A 23,259-nucleotide genomic window follows, 5' to 3' on the forward strand; every position below is an offset into this window, starting at 1 on the left:
GTTGTTGGTCAGTGAAAATGGAGTTCTTAGAGGCAAATGTGGAGGAGACTGAGGTTCATGAATCGTTAATGCTGATGTGTCCGGACCCTGTTGAGACGGGCAGCGTTTCTGTTCTAGAGAGAACCAAAATCCTGCTGGTGCGCTTGGGAGCCTGCCCGGAGGAGGCGGGTGAGCGTTGTTTGGAGGCATTGTCGATGCACCCAGAGTTTCGAAATGGTTGTGTGGATGTGTGTAGCAGCATTGGGCTGATACCGAATTCAAACAAGAGCCAGTGGTGGTACGGCCTGGGGGAAGTATCTGAGGGTGAGACCCTCTTCGTGGACGCTGCGAAATACCACAAGGGAGGGGAGTTGACTGCTGAAGACACCTCGGGGAGAGAGAGAGGTTGCGGTGACTGGCCCCTACAGCCGTGGAAGATGTAGGCAGCGTGTGTGTGGATTATATTGCGTTGAAGAGGCGCACTGTCAGTGACCAGAATATGGCCCTGAGGGCCAGAGAGGCGATGGCCTGTCTGAGTGGTGTGAAGTGGTTTAAGGTGCTGGATCTGAGGAGTGGATGTTGCCAGATCCCGATGAGTGGGGCCAACAAGGAGAAGACAGCCGTTATAAATTCCCTAGGAGTCTTCGGGTCCGAAAAGATGCCACAGGGCATATCTGGAGCCCTTGCAACCTTCCTGCGGGGCAGGTGGAAGACCACAGAGGATGTGGAGGCGTTTGGAGTTTTGGTGTATGTGGATGATCTCTTGGTATTTGGATTTGCCTCAGGAGAATATGAAGTGAGGTCCTTGCAGGAGCAGCTGAGAACTACCGAGTTAAAGTGTTTTCGGGACACGTGCCAGGGCTGGCGAAGGTCGCAGCTCGTGAGAGACTGTCTCTACTGAATCAAGTTTGAAATGAAGATGGAGAGACTGGAGAAAGTGATCTGGAACCATTCGGAAGACTTACAAGTTGGAGAGAATGAAGAAAGTTGTCTGACTGAGGGTAATAGCAAACTGAGAACCCGGAGAGGGGAGTTTGCAGAGGTGAAGAAATTACAGACGAATCTCAGAAGAGAGAAGCGGAAGCTTGAAGGGAACCTGAAGATGACCATCGACAGTTCAAATGAAGTGCAAAACCTGAAAGTTGATCTGGAAGAAGTCATGAGGAAGAAAAAGCTGGAGAGAAGTGCAGTGAATACTGAACAGGAGGCTGAAGAGACTGCGGGAGCAGTGCAGGCCACGTGTTTCCGTTTGGAGAAGATCAAACAGCAGCTACCGATCACAGGAATGAGGAAGAATACAGATTCGATGGATGATGTGCTGGATGTGTGGTACATGCTGCCTTTTGCTGACTTTCCCTCGATTGAGGAAGAGACCTTTGGCCCTTCTCCCATTGAGTCAGGTGTAGCGGGGAGGGTTAGCTGTGTGCAGTGTGGGGCATGAGTGAGAGGTTGAGAGAGGAGTTGGTAGTGGGCCCAAGGTATCCCCAGTTGTGTCCGAGCCTGAAGGGTTTAGGTGAGGGGGTACGGAGGCCTCAGAAGGGTTAGGGAACTCCCAGATAGTTGGCCTAAGTAGCGCCTGAGGAACAGGGCGTGAGGGTTACTGTGTGGGGAGGAGATGTCACTGTTTGTGCTTGGGTTACGGTGTGTTGGCAGGAAAGGTGGCGAGTTATTTAGTAGTCATGAGGACATGACTTTTATTTGGTGGAGGAAGTGTGTAAAGGGGGTTTCTTTTTCTTCTTTGTTACTGTTGGGAAAGGGTTTCCTTTTGTTAACTAGCAGGAATGCTAATTTACTGATAACGAGAATGGTATTCCTTTGTAAACCAAATGGGGATTAATGGTCTTTCTTCTGAGTCTGTAAGCTTTTGTTGACGGGCTTTTGGGCAGATCGGCGCGAAGGGGTCGAGAGAGAGGACGCAATGCTCTAAGCTGGGCGAGGATCGGACCCCAAAGGGGGGTCCGAGGCCGGGAGATTCTCCGAGGAGGGGGGGGATGAAGCTAGATGTGCTTGGTTGACCACTCGGAGGGTCCTGAGCTGTTTGGAGAGTCGAGGAGTTCGGAGGGTCCTGAGCTGCGAGTCGAGGAGTTCGGAGGGGATCGAATGGTGGCCAGAAGACTTCAGTAATTGAGCTCCAACGGTTGTGCACGAAGTGGTTTGGACTTTGATAAGTTTGGCGCTTTTTCTTTAATTTTCTCTTCATATATACTGTATCATAATTAATCACTTAGTTATAGTGACCTTTATAGATTGTACTCATTTAATCGCATATGGTGTACTGACTGGTTTTGGGCGAGGCGGGGACATCACACAGCATCCACACCAGCTGATTACCCAGTTTGGCGGGGCCGAAGGCTGCTCCCCCTAGACGAGAACGAGCTGAGCGAGCCTGAGGCGACCCAGGGGGTTACAGTAACAACCTGTTTTGAGATCTTGGTGATGAAACATTAGCTCCTGCCTGAGAAGCAACATGGATCATCTCCAATTAGCCTACCGGAGCAACAGGTCCACAACAAATGCCATCTCACTGATGCAAAGATGCATACATCAGGATGTTCTTTATCAACTGCAGCTCAGCATTCAATGCCATCATCATCTCATACAATCAGAGGCTTTTCCTGAGAGGCTTTTCCCCAGGGCTGAAATGGCTGCCACAAGAGGACACAGGTTTCAGGTGCTGGGTAGTAGGTACAGAGGAGATGTCAGGGGTAAGTTTTTTTTACTCAGAGAGTGGTGAGGGCATGGAATGGGCTGCCGGCAATGGTGGTGGAGGTGGATACAATAGGGCCTTTTAAGAGACTTTTGGATAGGTGCATGGAGGTTAGAAAAATAAAGGGCTATGGGTAAGCCTGGTAATTTCTATGGTAGGGACATGTTGGGCACAACTTTGTGGGCCAAAGGGCCTGTATTGCGCTGTAGGTTTTCTATGTTTCTATGTTTCTCAGAACTAATCAATAAGCTCCAAGACCTTGGCGTCAATACCTCCCTGTGCAATTGGATCCTCGATTTCCTCACTTACAGACCCTAGTCGGTTTGAATTTGTAACATTTCCTCCATGAGCCCACACCCACCACCAGGCTGTGTGCTTAGCCCCTGTTCTACTCACTTTACATTTATGACTGTGTGGCTAAGCACAACTTCAATGCCATATTTAAGTTAGCTGATGACACCATTCTTGTAGGCCGAATCAAAGGTAGTGATGAATCAGCACACAGGAGGGAGATTGAAAATCTAGCTGAATGGTGCCAAAACAACTTCTTACCCAAAATCAACAAGACCAAGGAGCTGATTACCGATTTCAGAAGGAGAAAATGAGAGGTCCATGAGCCAGTCCTCATCAGGGGATCAGAGGTAGAGAGTATTATTATTTTGGTGAACCTGTCCTGGACCCAGCACCTAAGTGCAATTACAAAGAAAGCACAGCAGCACCTCTACTTAGGAGCTTGCAGAGAATTGGCATGGCATCTAAAACTTTGACGATGTGTACTGGCGAGTATATTGACTGGCTGCATCACAACCTGTTATAGAAACACTAATGCCCTTGAATGGAAAATTCTACAAAAAGTAGTAGATATGGCCCAGTCCATCAAGGGTAAAGCCCTCCCCATCGCTGAGTACATCTACATGAAACTTTGTTGCAGGAAAGCAGCATCCATCATCGGGTAGTCCTATCATCCAGGCTATGCTCTGTTCTTGCTGCTGCCATCAGGAAGATGGTGCAGGAACCTCAGGACTTGCACCACCAGGTTCAAGAATAATTATTATCCCTCAACCATCAGGTTCTTGAACCAAAGAGGTTAACTTCACTCACCCCATCATTTAAATACACTCACAATTTATGGGCTCACTTTCCAGGACTCTTCATCTCATGTTCTTTATTTTCATTACTTAATTTCTTTCTTTTTGCATTTGCACAGTTTGTCATCTTTTGCACACTGACTGAACACCCCAGTCAGTTCAATCTTTTATTGATTCTGTTATGTATTTATTGAGTATACCCAAAAGAAAATGAATCTCAGGATTATATATGGTGAGATACATCTACATTGATTAAAAAACATTAATTTTGAACTTTGAAAGAAAGTGAGCGTGAACAAAACTGCAACATCTAAACAGGACAAATGCCTGTCTGAACAAGTTGCGATACTGATGTGACAAGGGCTCACAAACACCAGACCAACACAGACTTAAAAGGCAAAACCTGCAGAAAGTACGAGGTACAACACATGCAAAGTATACGTCAGGCAGAGAAATATAAGTGGTCTGCATAGGGAAGAGAAAAAGATTTTTAAGAAGTTACAGTTTCAAAAGGAGCACTAATCTGCATGCTATTGATGCAAACTCCGATAATGATGAGAGTGATACAGGATTGAGTAGCCTTGACATTTTCCATGTGAAAACTAAGTAGATACAAGCAATATGGCTTACACCAGAGGTGAATGGCAAGTTAATTAAAATGGGATTGGACACTAGCTCGGATGTTTCAGTAACTCCACAAAATGAGTCTGAACAGCGTTTCGAAGATGCTCAACTGAAACCTGCAAATATACAACTGAGAACTTAATCTGGTGAAGAGATAACTCCTGTGGGAATGACATTTGTAACAGTGAATTACAACAACCAACAAGCCACATTGGGTTGCCAGTGATAAAAACAAGAGGGCCAGCATTGTGGGGGTGTGATTGGCTGAGACAACAACAGCAACTTGACTGGAGATCCATTCATAATTTGCATGCCACACCCCCTGCAACAGAGTCAAGCAAGACCAAATTAAGAAAGATACTGGGCGATGCTACAGCAGTGTTCAGAGATAACATTGGAAAACTCAAACTTAAGGGTTAAATCGTGTTCAATGAAAAAGCCACACCCATGTTTTACAAAGCCCATCCTGTCCTTACACTATCCATAGAAAAAGAAGTCAGTGAGCTGAATCTCCTGGAGGCTGAAGGAATTCTGTCCAAGTTAGAATGGAGCCCATGGGCAACGCCAGTGGTCTCAATAGCCAAAAAGAATGGGTCTGTCAGAATGTATGCCAATTTGAAGATTGCCATCAACCCAGCACTGAAAGTAGATCAATGGCCTCTGGCCAGGATTCAAAGATTCAAGATTCAAAGTACATTAATGATCAAAGTATGTATGTAGTGTGTAATCTGAAATTCATCTTCCCCACAGTCACAAAGCAAAGAAGAACCATGGGACCAATCCGTCCAAAAACAACCCCTCCCCCCAGTGCAAAAAAAAAATCACACAATTGGCAACACAAAAAAACGAAGGGAAAAACACAGAATATAAAACAAAAAAAAAATCAAAATTTTCACAAAATTCAAAATTTTCACTATAGTTCAGCTCAGTGTTTATTACCTGCAGGCCACCTGATTTAAAAGTTGCCCAAAGTAGTAACAAGAAGATTGACCAGAACTAGAACAAGAAAGTAGAACACATCATAAAAACTAAATTAATTCTAACTCTAAAATCCACAATGATTAAGCCTTGCTCCACCCCCAACAGCATCAAGGGAAAGAGAGATCAGCGGAACACAAGGACCTTCCCTCAGGAGCAGTGTGCAAGAGACTACCATATGCAAACACCTTCTCTGGGAGCAGTGAGTGAGAGACTGGTAAATGGGGCTGAACACTTGCTCTCCCTTGCACCTGCCTCAAAAATGTCAATCTTCCTCAGGGCTTTAAATCGGTGAGAGATGGAGTCAATCATGGGTTTGTGGTTGCCATGCCGCACGCCTTGATCGCAGACTCATGGAATAATCTTGGAGCAAAGGCGCCCAAAATAACGCTGCTGGAAAGTGGATAACAGGCTCTACAATAGCAAAACCAGATCTGAAATAGAAAGAAGTTGCAAAAGAATTGAAAGGAATTGCCTCATGACCCATCTTGAGAATGTTGCCTTTGGTAGAGGATATTGTTGCAAACCTCCATGGAGGAAAACACTTCAGTAAAGTGGACTTAACTGAAACATACCTATAGGTGGAAACAGGTGTCCAAGGTGTTTCTCATCACAAACACTCAAAGTGTTTTATTGCTATGATAGGCTTATTTTTGGAGTAGCTTGTATACATACACCCTGGCAGAAAGCTATGGACCAAGTGCTGAAAAGCCAGGAACTCAGTATTATCTGGATGACATCACTGTTACTATGAGGATGACAGAGAGCATCTCCAAAATCTCAAGACGGTGTTAAGATGATTTGAAGATTATGGGCACAGAGCACAATGCAACAAGTGGGAATTCTTTAAACCAAGCATCATGTACTGTGGTCACACCATTGACACACAAGATTTTACACACAAGTGTGCTGAGAAAGTTCAAGCAGTGGTGGATGTCCCCAAGGCCAAAGGATGTGTCACAGTTGTGATCCTTTTTAGGATTTGTCAATTACTATAACAGGTTCCTGCCAAACCTGGCTACTATGTTCTACCCCTTGAATGCATTGCTACAGACTGTGAAGAAATGGTAATGGACAAAACACGTATGACATCAGATACTGAACTGACACATTTATGATCCACATCGTCCAGTGAAGCTTGTCTGTAATGCCACACCTTATGGCAGAGGTGAAGTCATGTCATAGGTTATGAACGGCAGCCCATAGTCTTTGCATTAGGTTTCCCTGACGCTGCGGAGAAAAATTGCACACAGATTAACAGAGAGACATTGAATCTGGTTTGGGGTGTAAAAAGTTTTAACCAGTACTTATATGGGAGAGAGTTTACTCTCATTACTGATCATCAGCCACTAGTGTCCATTTTCAATCCACAGAAGGGTGCTCCCTTAACAGCAGCAGCATGAATGTAGATGTAACGTTCTCCTTCGCGTGTACTAATAACGCCGAATTCAACGTCGAGATAAACCAGTCAATGAGACCAGATCGCAGTAAGAATAACCATTTACTGTTCACTCTTCACATTAACATATGGTGAAAACTGTTGATAAAACAATACAAGATTGATACAGAATTTGTTCCTTCCTTAATATCACATTTCAATTGTAAATACTTGTAAAGGTGACTATAACTACATTACACTAAGGTGCATTATACAGGGAGAGTTTACCTGCTCCATTGACTACTTTAAATACACTTCCATGCAAACTATCCGCAACTCTTTAACTAACGAAAGCATAAACATTATCGACCGTCGTTACTTCTAACAGGATCGGCATTAACATCTTAGTTCAATATATCGATTATCTATTAACTTACAGCGTTGCTCTCACTGTGATTTCTAATGCCTGCAAAACAACTTCTGCTCAGGTGTGCCTCGTGGTGAGCCCCCACCCTCGCACTAATTTCAAACCGGTACTTTCCCACAAGACGTGGCGAAACCGGATGTGACGTCATCGCATGCCGATATATTTTACATGCAATGAATATACTTTAAACACTTCTAATTCTAACTAGAAAATACTATCGAATGAATTACTAAGCAAAAATATTATAAACTAAATAACTGTCGTAAAGACAGCACAGTAGAGATGGGCTCTATTTCTTGGAGGACACATGTACAAGTTCAAATTCAAGACGGCAAATAACCATAGAAATGCTGATGGATTGTCCTGTTTACTCTTGGACAAGGAAATATCAGAAAAATTTATAAAAGAGTTCACTCCTCGAAGTATTCACCCTAATGCAAATTGAAAGTCTCCCTATTTTGGCAGAGAAGATCCAAAGATAACCAGAAAAGGCCCCAGACAGTCTCAAGTCTTCAAGGCCACCCAAAATGGCTGGACTGTGCAGCAGAGATTTCAGTTTTCCAATTTTCACCAGCGCTGGAATAAAGTTACCATTGATGGAGGTTGGCTTATATGGAGATTGAGAGTTGCTGTACATCCAAGCTGAGAGCTAAAGTGTTGGAGGAGCTCCATGCCAGTATCTAGATATGGTCAAAGTGAAAGCATTGGCTCAAAGCTTTGTCTGATGACCTCAAATAGATCAGCAGATCGAGCAGCTTGTCATGTACTTTTTGGGATACCTACACATCCAGAATAAAAGTATTCAGTGCCATCAGAACCACTTCCTGCAGTTCTAGAGCAAACTCCTACAACCACCATACAGGAAGCCCCAGACCCTGAGATTCTTTCACAGCAACAAGCCTCACCTGCTCACCTGCCAAGGAGAGTAACACCCCTTGTCAGGGTGTTACCCCTTAGCACACAAGAGATAAAAACTCCTCCACAGTGACTGGGACAAATGCAAACTTACTATGTTGTGGATGTTCTTTCAGTGGTTGAGTAGTTAGGGAATAGTGATGACAACTCCTTAGCTTATAGGATAGTGATAGGCAAGGATAAATATGGTCCTTGCAGGAGAGTTCTCAATTGGAGTGTGGCAAATTACAAGGGGATTAGGCAGGAACTAAGAAGAGTTAATTGGGAACACCTTTTTTCTAGCACGTCCACATCGGACATGTGGAGGGTGTTTGAAAATCAATTGCACAAAGTACTGGAAAGGTAGGTTCCTGTTATCAGGAGGGATGGAAAGAGAATCTCGGGTGTTCAGAGGAGGTGATGAATTCAGTCAAGAAGGAAAAGTGCATAAAACTTCGGAAGTTAAGGTCACATGGAGAAGCTGAGTATAAAGAAGCCAGGAAAGAACTAAAGAAGGGAATTAGGAAAGCCAGGAGGGGCCTTAAAAGACTCCTTGTCAAGTAGGATTAAGGTGAACCCCAAAGCATTCTATATGCACATCAAGAGCAAGATGATAACTAGGGAGAGGGTAGGGCCTCTCAAGGATAAAGGCAGCAACACTTGCAGATGTGCAGAATGTGAGTGAGGTACTTGGAGTACTTTGCTTCAGCATTTACTAAGGAAAATATATGGAAAACCAGGAGATCAGTGTTGAGTGTATATTAGTATTAGGGTGTTTAGAGGTCAAGGCGGAGGTGGTGTTGGGCCTCCTAATGAATATTTAGATGGTTGTTCCCAGGGATTTACCACAGGCTGTTGAAGGATGCAAGAGATGAGATTGTTGAGCCCTTGACCAGTATCCTTGTGTCCTCTCTAGCCACAGGCAAGGTCCCAGAGGACTGGCAAGTTGCTAATGCTGTACAACTAGACCAGTGTGTCTGACATCAGTTGTAGGGAAATTGCTGGAGAAAATTCTTAGGGATAGGATATATGAGCATTTGGAAACCCATGGTCTAATTAGCGAGAGCCAGCGTGTCTAACTGTGGGGCAGGTCGTGTCTTACCAACTTGAGTGAGTTTTTTGACAAGGTGATGAGAGAGGTTGATGAAGGTGGGGTAGTGGATGTTGTCTACATGGATTTTAGTAAAGCACTTGACGAAGTCCATCATGGAAGGCCGATCCAGAAGATTAGGATGCATGGTGTCTGCAGCGAATTGGCTGCTTGGATTCACTTCTGGCTTGCACACAGAAGACAGAGGGTAGTGGTTGAAGGGACTTATTCGAGCTGGAGGTCTGTAATTAGCAGTGTACACAGGGATCTGTACTGGGACCTCTGCTGTTAGTGATGTATATAAATGACCTGGATGAAAATGTAGGTGGGTAGATGATACCAAGATGATTGGAATTGTGGATAGTGTAGAAGATTGGCCAAGAATACAGCAGGATATAAATCAGTTGCAATCTTAATTCCCTTCTTTAGTTCTTTCCTGGCTTCTTTATACTCAGCTTCTCCATGTGACCTTAACTTCCGAAGCTTTATGCACTTTTCCTTCTTGACTAAATTCATCACCTCCTCTGGATGCCCGAGATTCTTTTATCTTTCCATCCCTGTCCTAAAAGGAACCTAGCTGGTAGGTAGGGAAAATGCAAAGAGACGGTGCACTGTTAAGGGCAAAATCCTTAATGTTGCTGAGCAGACAGATCATGGGATCCAAGTTCATAGTTCTTTGAAAGTGGCTACACAGGTTGATAAGGTGATTAAGAGGCTTATGGAATGCTTGCTTTTATTAGTCAAGAGGTTATGTTGCAACTTTATAAAACTCTGGTGAGGACACAGTTCTGGCTTGGAACCCTACAGTGGTACATTTCCAAGAATTCCTTTATAATTCTCCAAAACTGCTGGCAAAATAGCCCTTTGTGATGATTCCGCTTGTGTGGAAAGATCGGAATCAGAGTCATGCAGCTTGGAAACAGATCCTTCAGCCCAGCTGGCTCATGTTGACGCTGTTGTCCAGCAACTGAGTCCCATCTGCTCATGCGTGGCCCATTGCCCTCAAAACCTCTGTCCATGTACTTATCCAAATGGCTTTTAAAATGTTGCCTCACCCACCATTTCTGCCAGCTCATTTCAAATACATACCACCCTTTGCACAAAGCAGTTCCTGATGTCCATTTTAAGTCTCTTGCCTCTGATCCAAACCTATGCCTTCTTGTTTCTAATACACTCTCTTTGGGGTAAAGAACAATATGCTTTCATCCTCAATCTCGTATACCTCTATCACATCATCCCTCAACCTCCTACGTTCCAGTGAATAAAGTCCTAGTCTATGTAACCTCTCTCTGTAACTCAGGCCCCCAAGTCCATGGCAATATCCTGGTAAATCTTTTCTGCACTCTTTCTGGTTTAACAACATCTTTGCAATAGTGATCAAAGTCATTCACAATACTCCAACATCTTACATACTGTAACTGCAACACAACTTCCCAACTCCTATGCTCAAATGCCCTCGGAGATGAAAGCCTCCATGACAAATTCCTTCTTTTCCATCCATTTCTCTAGGGCGTTGCTTTCACTGTACTCTGCACTTGTACATCCAGGATCTGCTATTCCACAGCATTCTCCAAGGCCTGCCATTCAATGCACAAGTCCTACACTGGTTTGATATCCCAAAATGCAGTATCCCACATTTATTTGGATTGAAATCCATTTGTCAATCCTCAGCCCACATACCTAGATGACCAAGATTTCACTAATTTTTCATAACCTTTTACACCACCCATAATGAATCACCAACTTACTAACCATGCCTTGTATATTCACATCTATATAGTTCATATAAATTAGAAACCAAAGAGATCCCGGCACGCCATTAGACACAAGCCTCAAGCCTGTGAAGCAACGCTCGACTATCACCGTCTGCTTTCTGTCACTGAGCCAACTATGAATTCAATCTGCTTTCCCCCCCGGATCCTTTGTGGTCTGTCCTTCCGGACTAGCCTGCCATGAGGAACTTTATCAATGCCTTCCTGAAGTCGATATAGACAACATCCGCCATCCTACTTTTATCTACCCTCTTGGCTACCTCCTCAAAGATGGTCCTGAATTAAACCTCGTCTCTCCAAACACAGGTAGATCCTATTCATTCTTCAGGCTCCTCTCTAGAGAACTATGCACCACTGTGACAGACTCCCTGCCATGTAGTTTCCTAACTTGATTTTGCTCCCCTTTTTTAAACAATGGTACCACATTACCCACTCTCCAGCGCTCCAGAACTTCACCTGGGGCCAGAGGTGATGCAAACATCTCTGCAAGGGCCTCTGCAATTTCTTCTCTAGCTTCCCACAAAATGTACCAGATCAGACCCTGGAGATTTATCCACCTTATTGCACCTTAAGCCCTCATACCTCCTCCCTGCCGAAGACAACATCACAACTTTGACCCATTTCCTTAGCTTCCCTTGTTTTCTCCACAGTAAAAACTGAAGAGAAATATTCATTAAAAATCTCACAAAGGCGGCCATACTGATCTTTAAGTGGACCTACACTCTTCTTAGCTACCTTTGAACTCTTAAATGCCAATAGAATTCTTCGGGATTTTGCCTTACCTTGCCTGCCAGATCTTTCTCATATCTTCATTCTTTCCTCCCAACTTCTTTGTCAAGTGCATTCCTATACTTCTTGTATTTCCCAACTACTTCTGGATGGGCAGTACTGCAAGCTGAATTGCTAATGTAACCCACACAATGTTATAATTACGTCGATAACATCAAAAATTTGTAAGGTTGCTTCAACTTCTCCCCAGATCCACATACTGTATATTCCGGAGTATAAGCCGATCTCCCCCATTTCCAAGGTTAAAAAAGTGACTTTTTCATGTTACCTTTGTATAAGCCAACCCCTTTTGTAGACGTTTTTGATTTAACCAGAAAAGATCACAAGATCTCACATCCACTCATCACACTCAGCTTTGCCAGATCCGGAACCTGGAAATTTTGTGAACCAGTACCTGCTAAGAAAACAGGCCTACATATTGTAGAGCGTTGTAGGTGAATTCTTAATAAATAAATCAGGGAGGGAAATTCTGGATTAGGTCTCCAATGGTAAAGAATCCTCAGAATTGTAACCCCCGCAAAACCATTTAGCGCCCATCGTAATCTCGTTAGAACATAACACAGGGTGGCGGGATCAGTACGTCTACTCAGTATTGAGTTTGTGACCACCAAACTTTTAACAAAAGATTAAAACAAATGCGATATGATGCTGGCTTCAAGCTGAAGGTTGTTGATTTTGCTAAAGGAACGAATAATTCTGCAGCTGCTAAGAAGTTTAGTCTAATCGAGAAACCAGACAGAGTGGAGAAAGACAAAGGATACGCTGAGGGAAATGCCAAAGACAAAATGTGCAAACTGCAGGAAAACATGCCAGTGGCCAGAACTGGAAGAAAAAGTTTTATAGTGGGTGAATCACCAGTGATCGTCTGGATACATTGTTACCAGAGAAATGATTCGAGTTCAAGCATTGAAATGGGACGGAAAACGCAATGAGGTCAGTGAAAATTTCAAAGCTACGCAAAGTTGGTGCACCCGATTTATGAATAGACGTTATCTTGTGTTGAGACAAAAAACAAAGATTGCTCAGAAAATTTCCATGGGAATTGTTTACATTCAGGAATGTTGCTGGATGGACGAAGCTGGTTACGTGAAGTGTGTTAAAGAGGTGTGGCGTCGACGTCCCGGAGGTTTTGGGAAGGAAAAGTCGCTACTTATCTAGGACGTCTTCAAAGCGCACTTGTCAGGTGAGACAAAAGCAGCATTGACAGCTGGAAATACGGACATTGCAGTCATCCCCGGTGGTTTGATCTCCGTGCTCCAGCCGCTAGATACGAGTTCAAAACAAATCATTCAAAGAACTCATGCAACAACAGTGGAACGAATTTGACTCAAAAACAGCCAAAAAATACGACCTGTCTTCCGTGTATTCGTTTTTCCAAAGTTGGCACCCTCTGTATAAGCCGACCCCCTAATTTTAGGGCCAAAATTTAGGGCCAAATTCTCGGCTTATACACCGGAGTTTATGGCACTACCTTGTCTGCCAATTCTACCTGGTGGTCATACTTTGCACGTGACCAGAAGGAGCTTTTGATCTACGCCTACAAGTGCTTTCTTCCTTGTCTACCCACAGCTATATATCCTCCTTCATAACAGAGGGAACTTGAAAGGCAATGTCCATCCTGTGGTACTCCCAATAAAACAGATTGTGTGCTAAATATTGATTTATTCAGCTTGCTTTGCCTCATGTTGTGGGGTTTTGAAACACAACAGGCATTGGCAGTACAGCAGTATCCAGGTTAGGTTATTCTCCCACTACATCTCATCCAGCACAGACAGAAGCTCTAGCTACTGCTAAATGTAGCACCAAACTAAAATACCTTCAGGCAGAAGAGCAACACAATCCAGAGATACATCTTTTATAAATGACTGCCAACAGTGAGCTGAGGCAGAGGTGGAATTTCAGTGTCATGAACTGTGCTACTGCCTCAAGCCAAATCCAATATAGATTTGATCACTGACAGAGCTGTGCACATTATTAGGCACAGACTGGCCAGCAAGATAGGATTAAGACACACCATCATCTTTGAAGGCCATTTTCATCATGATTTCGAGGATATTAGCAAGCACTGCAAATCTAACTGGTAAACATTTCACATTCTTGATTGAAAACAAAGTGCAGTAGATGTGGTAAACTTGAAGTGTAAACACCCAGAGAACCGACCAGGAACTGTGTGGAGAAAGAGAAAGACAGATTCTCAGAACTGTTCAAAGAGCCAGTTCTAATCTTTTTTTTAAATTTTAAATATTCAGTATTTGAAATGTACTCTTCTCCTTAGTTTCTTACTTTATAAAAAGAGGACTTGACTGCAATTGCTGAGCAAAAACCCAACAAGCTTACTAATCAGAGCTGCTTATTCACATCTGACCATCCAAAAGCCCATCTAAAACTCTTTCGAGATGATTACACAGATTCTTTACCATTGACTGAAATCAGTAGGTGAAAGGCTGATTCAACATCTCATCTAAGATTGCAGTCTGAGAGTGCAATGGAGCCTGCCCTAACGACGCAGACTAAAGGTGGGTCTTCTTTTTACAGCACAGCTCTCCTTCAACATTGCTTTGACATGTCAACCTGGAGAATTTGCTCATATTCCCAAAATGGAAAGCACCTTACATCCATTGCTCATTGAATTTTCCTAAAATAGGAGGGCTTTTCCTGCTGAGATTAACCAAAAAGATGTAGGTGTGCTGACAACTTGCTGCATAAGTTAAAACATACTCCTTGCATATGGTGAGTACACAACTAAAGCAGACTACAGTTCAATCAGCAAAGCAATTCCATCAGATCCTTTCCACCACGTACAGTCATAGAACACTAAGCACAGAAACGAAGTCCTTCAGGCAATCTGGTTTGTGCTGAACTATTAATCTGCCTGGTCCTATGAGCTGCATCTAGACCATAGTTTTCCATACCCCTCCCATCCATGTACTTATCCAAATTTCTCTTAAATGTTGAAATCAAACCCAAATCCACCACTTCTGCCCGGCAGCTCTTTCCACACTCTCAGCACCCTCTGAGTGAGAAATTCCACCTCCCCAAGTTCCTCCTAAACACTTCACCTTTCCCCCTTAACCCATGACCTCTAGCTCCAGTCTCACCCAACCTCAGTGGAAAAAGCCTGCTTGCGTTTACCCTATTTACACCCCTCATAACTTTGTATACCTCTATCAAAGTCTCCTTACGCCGCAGGGAGAAAAGACCTAACCTTTCCCTATAATGTAGTTCTTCAAGTCTGGCAACATCTTGTACATATTTTCTGCACTCTTTCAATCTTACTGGTAACTTTCCTGTAGGTTGCTGACCAGAACTGCACACAATACTCCAAATTAGGTCTCTCCGATGTCTTACACATCTTCAGTATACCGTCCCAATATCTGTATTCACTACTTTGATTTATGAAGGCCAATATAACAAAAGCTCTCTTTGCACTCCTATCTGCCCATGATGCCACTTCTAAGGAATTATAGATCTGTATTTCCATATCCCTCTGTGCTACCGCAATTCTCAGTGCCCGAGTGGGACTCACCACACAGGTCCTACTCTGGTTTGTCCTCCCAAAGAGCAACGCCTCACCCTTGTCTGTATTAGATCCCACCTGCCATTTTCCAGCTGGTCCAGATGCTGCCGCAAGCTTCAATTGCCTTCCTCACCGTCCATTACACACAGCTCTGGTGTCGTCCACAGATTTGCTGATCCAGTCTAGCACATAATCATCCAAGCCATTAATATAAATGACGAACAACAGACCCAATGCTGATCCCTGCAGCATACCACGAGTCACAAGCCTCCAGAGGCAACCACCTACTACAATCCCCTGGCTTTTCCAGCTAAGAGAATGTTGAATTCAATTTACTACTTCACCTTGAATGCCAAGTGACTGAAATAAACAGTTGGCAGGACAGACAGAAGACTCTGTGGATGTAAAAGTAACTCCTGGATGGTATGCTGCCCCCCAGTCGCCAGAGTCAGGTATGTCACAAATCAGGTCTACTGCATTATTAAGGGGGAGGGCGAGTAACCAGAAGTCATAGCACATACTGTTTTAGTACCAGTGACATAGGTAGGAAAACGAATGAGGTCCTGAAGAGTGAATATAGGGAGCAAGGTAGGAAGCTGAAAAGCAGAACATCTAGGCTAGGATGCTCTAGATAGCTGCCTGCGCCATGTGCCTGTGAGGGGTAAGAATATGATAATATGGCAGACGAATGTGTGGCTGAAGAACTGGTACAAGGGCAGGATTTCAGATTTGTGGATCACTGGGAAATTTCTTGGGAAGCTGTACCTGTACAAAAGGGACAGGTTACACCTGAAGATGAAGTAGTTGGTGTAAAGTTGGATGCAATGTGTAGAGAGAGTGTCAGAAAGGATAGGCAGTGGGTAAGGTATAGCTACAGTCCACTGGATGTGTTGAAATGTCTATTTTATTGCAAAACCCAACAAGGACAAAGTGATTTACTTCGAGGATGGATCAGTACATGGAACTATGATGCTGAGGAGCAGATCAGGAGGCAGATTTTGGAAAGTTGCAAGAATAACAGCGTTGTTGTCACGGGTGACTTCAGTTTCCCTAACAGTGTTTGGCACCTCCTTATTGCAAAAGCTTTAAATTGGGCAGAATTTGAAAGTTGTGTCCAGAGCTATGTTGAGAGTTTGAGTCGAGGAGAGGTCATACTGAATCTAGTACTAGGCATCGTACCTCATTAGGAGACAGATCTCTCATTGGGTGAGCATTTCAGAGACAGTGACTACAACTCCCTTACCTTTACCATAGCCTCGGACAGGGAGGGATAGGAACAAAGGGTGTGGAAAGTATTTAACTGAAGGAGTGAATTGTGATGCTGTTAGGCAGGAACTTGGGAGCAGAAATTGGAAACAGATGTATTCTGAGAAATGTGCAACAGAAATGTAGGGGCTGTTTAGGGAATACTTGCATGGGTTCCCGATAGGTTTGTCACATTGAGGCAGGGAAGGGATGGTAGGAAGGAACCATGGTTGACAAGATCAAGGCCACCATGGTGGCATAGCAGTTAGTGTGATGCTATTGAGCCCGGGGCGTTAGAGGTCAGAGTTCAATCTCAGCGTCCTCTATAAGGAATCTCTGTATGTCCTCCCCATGAAATGTGTGGCTTCTCTCAAGTTTCCTCTCATAGTCCAAAGATGTACCGGGTAGGTTAATTGGTCATTGGAAATTGTCCCATGATTGGGTTAGGGTGAAATCGTGGTTGCCAAGGACTGCTTGGTGGTGCAGCTCAAAGGGCCTATTCTGCTCAGGGCCTTTTAATAAATAAATAAATGTGGAGCAGTCACAAACAAGAGAAATTCTGCAGGAGCAGGGTCTCCGCCTGAAATGTTCACTGCTTATTCTTTTCCATAGATGCTGACTGGCCTGCTGAGTTCTCCCAGCATTTTGAGATGTAGAACATCTCGTCACGAGGAAGAAAGAAGCATACTTAATGTTCAGGAAGCAAGGGTAAGACAGGGCTCTGGAGAGCTACAAGGTAGCCAAGAAGGAGCTTAAGGAGGGAGTTCAGAGAGCTAGAAGGGGGCATAAGAAGGCCTTAGTGAACAGGGTTAAGGAAAACTCCAAAGGCATTCTACACCTCCGTGAAGGACAGGAAATGTGAAGACTAAACTGAGGGTAGAACTGATCAAGGATAAAAGAGTAAACATGTGCCTGGATTCAGAGGAGGTGATCAAGGAGGCTCTTAATGAATACTTTGCTTCAGTGTTTACCAGTGAGAGGACCTTGAAGAATGTGAGGACAGTATAACACAAGCAGATATGGTTGATCATATCAATGTGAAGAAGGAGGATGTGCTGGGCCTTTTGAAAAACATTAAGACAGACAAGACCCCAGGGCCAGATGGGATATACCCAAGGTATGACAGGAGAGATTGCTATACATTTGGCAATGAGCTTTGCATCCTCACTGGCTACAAGAGTAGTAACAGAAGGTTGGAGGGTGTCAAATGTTATTTTTCTGTTCAAGAAAGGTAATAGGGATAATCCTGCTAGTTATAGGCCAGTAAGTCTTGCATCAGTAGTAGGCAAACTATTCAAAAGGCTTCTTAGAGGCAGGAGTTAAAAGCATTTGGAGAAGCAGTCTGACTAGGTATAGTCAGCAGGCTTTGTGAGTAGGGAGGTCATGACTCATCAACCTGATAATGAAGCATATTGATGAGGGTGGAACAGTGGATGTGGTGAGAATGGATTTTACTAAAGTGTTACCCATGGTAGATTCAATCAGAAAGTCAGGAGGTGTAGGATTCAGGGAACCTTGGCAGTGTGGATTCAGATTTGTCTTGCCGACAGAAGGCAAGGGGCGGTAGCAGAGGGAGCATGTTCAGTCTGGAGGTCAGTGACCAGCAGTGTTCCACAGAGATCTGTTCTGGAACCCCTGCTCTGTGACACTTTCATAAATGACTTTGATGAGGAAGTGGGAGGGTGGTTAGCACTGTCCCCTCTAAGCTGGTCAGCTGCGTGGCCACACGATAACGGAAATGCTCCCACGCACATAGCCTTTATTGTCTCGCAGCTGGTATTGGGCCCAGCTAGAAAATGTTTACAAAACATGAGATTTTCTTTGCTGCACTGTTTTTCATTACTCCCTTCAAATTAATAAAAAGTGCATAATGTGATTTTTCAATTTTCATTCTAAATATTATAGTATGCATATTATAAAAAAAACACATTTAAAGTGCCGCATAGTTTTCAGGCCCAGGGAAAAATATCCTGCTCAGAGCAACAGTTGGTCCTGCAGCTGTAAAAAATATTAGAGGGAACACTGGTGGTTAGTAAGTTTGCAGATGATACGATCGTTGGGGGTGTTGTAGGAGGTTGCTGTTGTTGCAATAGGACACCAATCGGATGCAGAGGTAGGCTGAGAAGAAGCAGATGGAATTCAGTCAGAAAAGTGTGAAGTGATTCACCTTGAAAGGTCGAACTCGAAGGCAGAACTTGAATGGCAGGATTCTTAGCATTGTAGAGGAATGGACGGCTCTTGGGGTCCATGTCCATAGATCTCTCCAAGTTGCCAGGCCAGTTGATAGGGTGGTTAAGGAGGTGAATTAGCCTTCATTAATCAGTGAATTGAGTTCAAGAGCCGGAGGTAATGTTGCTCTATCAAACTCTGTTTAGACCACACTTGGAGTATTATGTTCATTTCTGGTTGTCTCATTGTAAGAAGAATGAGGATGATAGAAATACTCAGCAAGACGGAAAGCATCTGTGAATGACCTCACACTTGAATTGGCTAATTCAAAGATAAACACGAAAAGGCTAGTTATCCAAAATTATGGAGAATTCAGTGTCGAGACCTAACAGTTACTGTGTCAAGCCAGAAGATGAGGTGCTGCTTCTCAAGCTCATGTTTAGCCAGTTACAGAGATCAGAGGTCATGTAGTTCACTGCAATTTTCCTTCCTGAAATTGTATGAACATATCTTTAAAGAGACTTTTTAAAACGCTTCTACAATTTTAGTCCAAGTCTCAAAAGGAGCCTGTGCATTTCAGTCATCCTCTCTTCCCCAAATAATCTGAAATAATCAAATGTTCTGCTGACAGGTGAGTGTAACACACTCTTACCTTCACATAGTGAACTAACCGCTCAACCTCGTTCACTTTATAGGTTTCCAGGCCCATTTCTTTTGACAGACGTAGGATTCGATTTTGAGTTGGACCCACATAAGCTCCACCTAGGTCCACGTAGTTTACATTTTTATTCTGGTGAGAAATGAGAGTAAAGCCATCAGAATTATGCGTACAAGACCATCAACATTTTCATGAACATTCCACTGCTCCAGAGCCTTAAATCACTGCTGGAATTTGTAAACACTGCAAGGAGTTGGAGCTGTGCTTGGGTTCACTGTCACTTTATGACAATTTGCATGCCTATGAAGTGAACACACAGCAGCTCCAAATTTGGTGAAAATTATACTTGTGTCTAAATTCTGAGAGAAACAAATCCAAATGATTCACTTAATTACTGCTTTTATTTAGGATTCATCATCCATTATTGTCAATATTTGCACAGCAACATCTTAATGCCATGGGAATGCCAAAGAAAATGCTAGAAATATCATGGTAGCATCTTTTTGAAAGTTTTTCTGCACCAAATTAGTAAATACTCCATATCTCAGTTGGAAAAGAAATATTAACAACACACAGTAACCCACTCTATTCAAATTTAAAACTGGTAGCTATGGGAATCTCCAGCTGGACAACCAGTTCAAATACTTGTACTGCCAAGCCTACAGATTTTAAAGAAATGTTCACATTCCTTATGCAACTGCCAACATTTCCCTAGATAACTCTGAGCAACTGTAGGATTTGTAAGGCAAGCACAGCCCCCACCCCCATCCCAAAGTTGTTGCAAGCGATTCACTGCTAATCTTGTGTCTAGCATCAGATTTGGAATGCATAGGAGAGCTCTGATGGAGCAGAGCAACAAGTTGAACATTATTGACACTGCAAGGAAAATGTCCTCGTGTTTACAGTACTGCCAGAGGAAGCAGGTGCCATAGTATCTTTTCAGAGGCACTTGGATAGGAACATGAAGCAGAGGGCCCTGGGGAGGATGTGGGCTGAATTCAGGAAATTGGCACTAGGTGCATGGACAATGTGGTCAGCATGGACTGGATGGGCCAAAAGGCCTGAATTTGTGTCATACTGCTCTATGATTCTAAAAATAGTTTTCTGATGGAATTGCAAGGAGGGTTGGAAGAGCAAGAGAATGGAGAGGGAATAATTTTACAAACAGTCCTTACGGGGCACTTAAGGCTTTAATTCAGTTGTTATAAATCATGTCATAACAAAACTATTGTCCCTGTCCAATTAAATAAATCAGATCTGTAATTTCTATAATTGAGCTAGCAGGCTTGGCAGTACAAATATGAACAGCCAGCCCAAACGATTTTTCCTTAAACATAAACAACACAGGCTCATTTCTGAAACAATTAACCACTTGAGGAATGCAAGGCCCCGTGAAAGGATCCTGACTTCAGATGGGCAGTGGTGGAAACATGGCTACTGAGTACAAATAACCTTTGGAGGGAGGTGAATTTGATTGATTGGTTGAATCAGTCTGTTGTCGGCAGTACAATCTTCTATGCAGTGGTGTGCTGGGGCAATGGCATCAACATGGGTGATGCCAACAGGCTCATTAAACCGATTGGAAAGGCTGGCTCTGTTATAGGAGTCAAACTGGACACACTGGAGGCTGTGGTAGAACAAAGGACCCTACAGAAAATCCTAGCAATTCTGGGTGATGTTTCTCACCCACTGCATGCCACCTTAGCTGAACAGAGGAACACTTCTAGTAACAGACTAAGACAACTGCACTGCTTCAAACAGCGCTACATGAGGTCATTCTTACCGTCAGCTGTTAGGCTCTACAATGAGTCAATCTACAGCCGGGGAAGTGATGATTCCCTGCTGTTACTGTTTGAGGTAATTTATTTTTTATTCTGTCTTCGCTCTTTTCTAATATTTGTATATCTGTGCACTTGTAATGCTACTGTGACACTGTAATTTGTTTTGGGATATTTTGATTATGATTGTACACCAATCCGGATAGGGTCGCATCTCGGTAAAGGAATAGTAACTAAATGTTTGTAGACTGGCCATAAAAATCCATGATGTGCAACCTCAGAAAAGAAAAATATGGGGGATATATAATTGTACTCCGTATGCCTGGACAGACTACCTGGGTAACTTCCTTAAATACGTTCCAACAGCCCAAAAGATCTTGCCTTGACCGATAATTGCAACATACAGAGGTGACTGAACACCCACAACGCAAGGTGAAGGGGAAAATAGAAGTGAGATAATCAAAAGTGTTTGTCTTTGAGATAAGCTTGGAAGGTGAAGACAGAATGTGCTTTTACTAGAAAATCAAAAGTCAGCAGAAAACCCATAAAAGCTTTAATTGCAAAGTTATATTTGAGAACTGCCCTTTGCTTACTGTTTCCAGTTCTAACAGGCTGGTGTGTTGTCAGTCTCATCAACAACCTGTGCTCTCAGAACAGGTACAGTACAGATAAAAATTTGTTATCAAGTCCAAGGTCAAGTGATGTGTGCTGGAGGTGATCCAAACAGTTGAAAAGTTTACTCAATGTAAAAACATGCAAGGAGATCAGAAAGATTCTTAAAAACCTGTTACTAGACTAGATCAGTTAATCATTTAAAGATAATCCCAGTTTTAATTTCACATGCAAATTGATAAATTGATTATATCTCAAAGTTCAAAATACATTTATTATCATTGTGCACATTGATACCATATACTCTCTTGAGATTGTTATGAGTGATGGACAGACCTGATGGACAATGGGGTGCAGAGTTAACCATTCCCAACCCCCCCCCCGAGATCTACGAACCATTGCTGTTGCTATGCTGCTCATGAGAGAGAGAGATGAAACACAGGCAAAGGACATCCGCTACAGATAAGAGGGGGACAGAGACTGTTGATTTACTGTATTTTGACTCTTCCTGGATTATTTACCTTCCACTACAAGGACTTTACTTTGCTCATTAACATTCCTCAGGAGACAGCAGGAGTGGCCTGATTTGATGGAAACTGTCATTCAGAGTTGATGGATAGCTGAGACCCCGTGAGTGGGGATAAAAGACAGGTCTGGAGAGACACCCTTCAGACACACCAGTGGACACTGATTGAGTGTTGGGAACCCACAGAAAGGTGGGGGCTTCGGAGACCGAACCAGGAGATCGGTCAGTAAAGCTCACAGTGTTACAGCAAGGCTGGTGGGGGCTTGTGTGTGTGTCCACTCATGCGAGAGTGACGAGTCCACCACAGAAGAACAGTCTAGCTGAAGAACAGAGGGGTCATAACTGAATGGCCACAACGACACAACGGATTAAGAAAGCCACAAAAGGTTTGCCTGCCACAGCTGTTGCTGTTACATCTCGCTCGCTCTCTCTCTCTCCCCAACAATTTCAATACAACAACCATAACTGCATCAGCATTTATGAACTGAACTCTAGACTTTCCTCTGACAATTCATTTACCCCTAGACATCAATAGAGCTTGTTTATTATTGATTATTATTATTCCCGCACTTTTAGGTTTATTACTGCTAACTTGTTTTATATGTATATTTGCATTTTTGATATTGTATTGTGTAGTTTACTAATAAACACCTTTAGTTTGGTACTACCAGACTCCAACGGATTCTTCTTTCTCTGCTGGTCAGACACCCAGTTACGGGGTACGTAACAAGATTCACTTTCTTGCAAGCACTTGCAGGAAAAATGCAAACTATAAATAAAAAAGACTGACAATACTCAAAAGACAAACCGTGCAAATAAAAATAATACTAGGAATATAGTTCTTGGGTGGAGATACGTCTCTACAAAAGGAGGTGTAAGGTGCTCCTTCCCTTCATTAGTCTGCAGGTCACCCTTGGGCAAGATGTAGCACTTGTTTAGCCACCACCCCCCACCCAATCAGGGTCACATGGAGCCATAGGAGCAGGAGGTGGATGGTATATGAGCAGCTGGTGCAGTCTTGGTTATGT

At 43.3% G+C, this 23,259-nt stretch overlaps 1 protein-coding gene across 4 annotated transcripts in view; it reads right to left on the reverse strand.

Annotated features, from left to right (window-relative positions):
- The window catches only part of mao (monoamine oxidase), a 192,725-nt gene that overhangs the window by 97,816 nt on the left and 71,650 nt on the right, over positions 1-23,259 (reverse strand). For all 4 annotated transcript variants that reach the window (XM_059968275.1, XM_059968277.1, XM_059968276.1 and 1 more), the window contains one exon: positions 19,310-19,447. In XM_059968275.1, coding sequence (XP_059824258.1) covers positions 19,310-19,447 — 138 coding nt within the window. The remainder of the gene's footprint in view (positions 1-19,309; positions 19,448-23,259) is intronic.

This window comes from Hypanus sabinus, chromosome 4 (genome assembly GCF_030144855.1).
Source record: "Hypanus sabinus isolate sHypSab1 chromosome 4, sHypSab1.hap1, whole genome shotgun sequence".
Classification (NCBI taxonomy): Eukaryota; Metazoa; Chordata; class Chondrichthyes; order Myliobatiformes; family Dasyatidae; genus Hypanus; species Hypanus sabinus.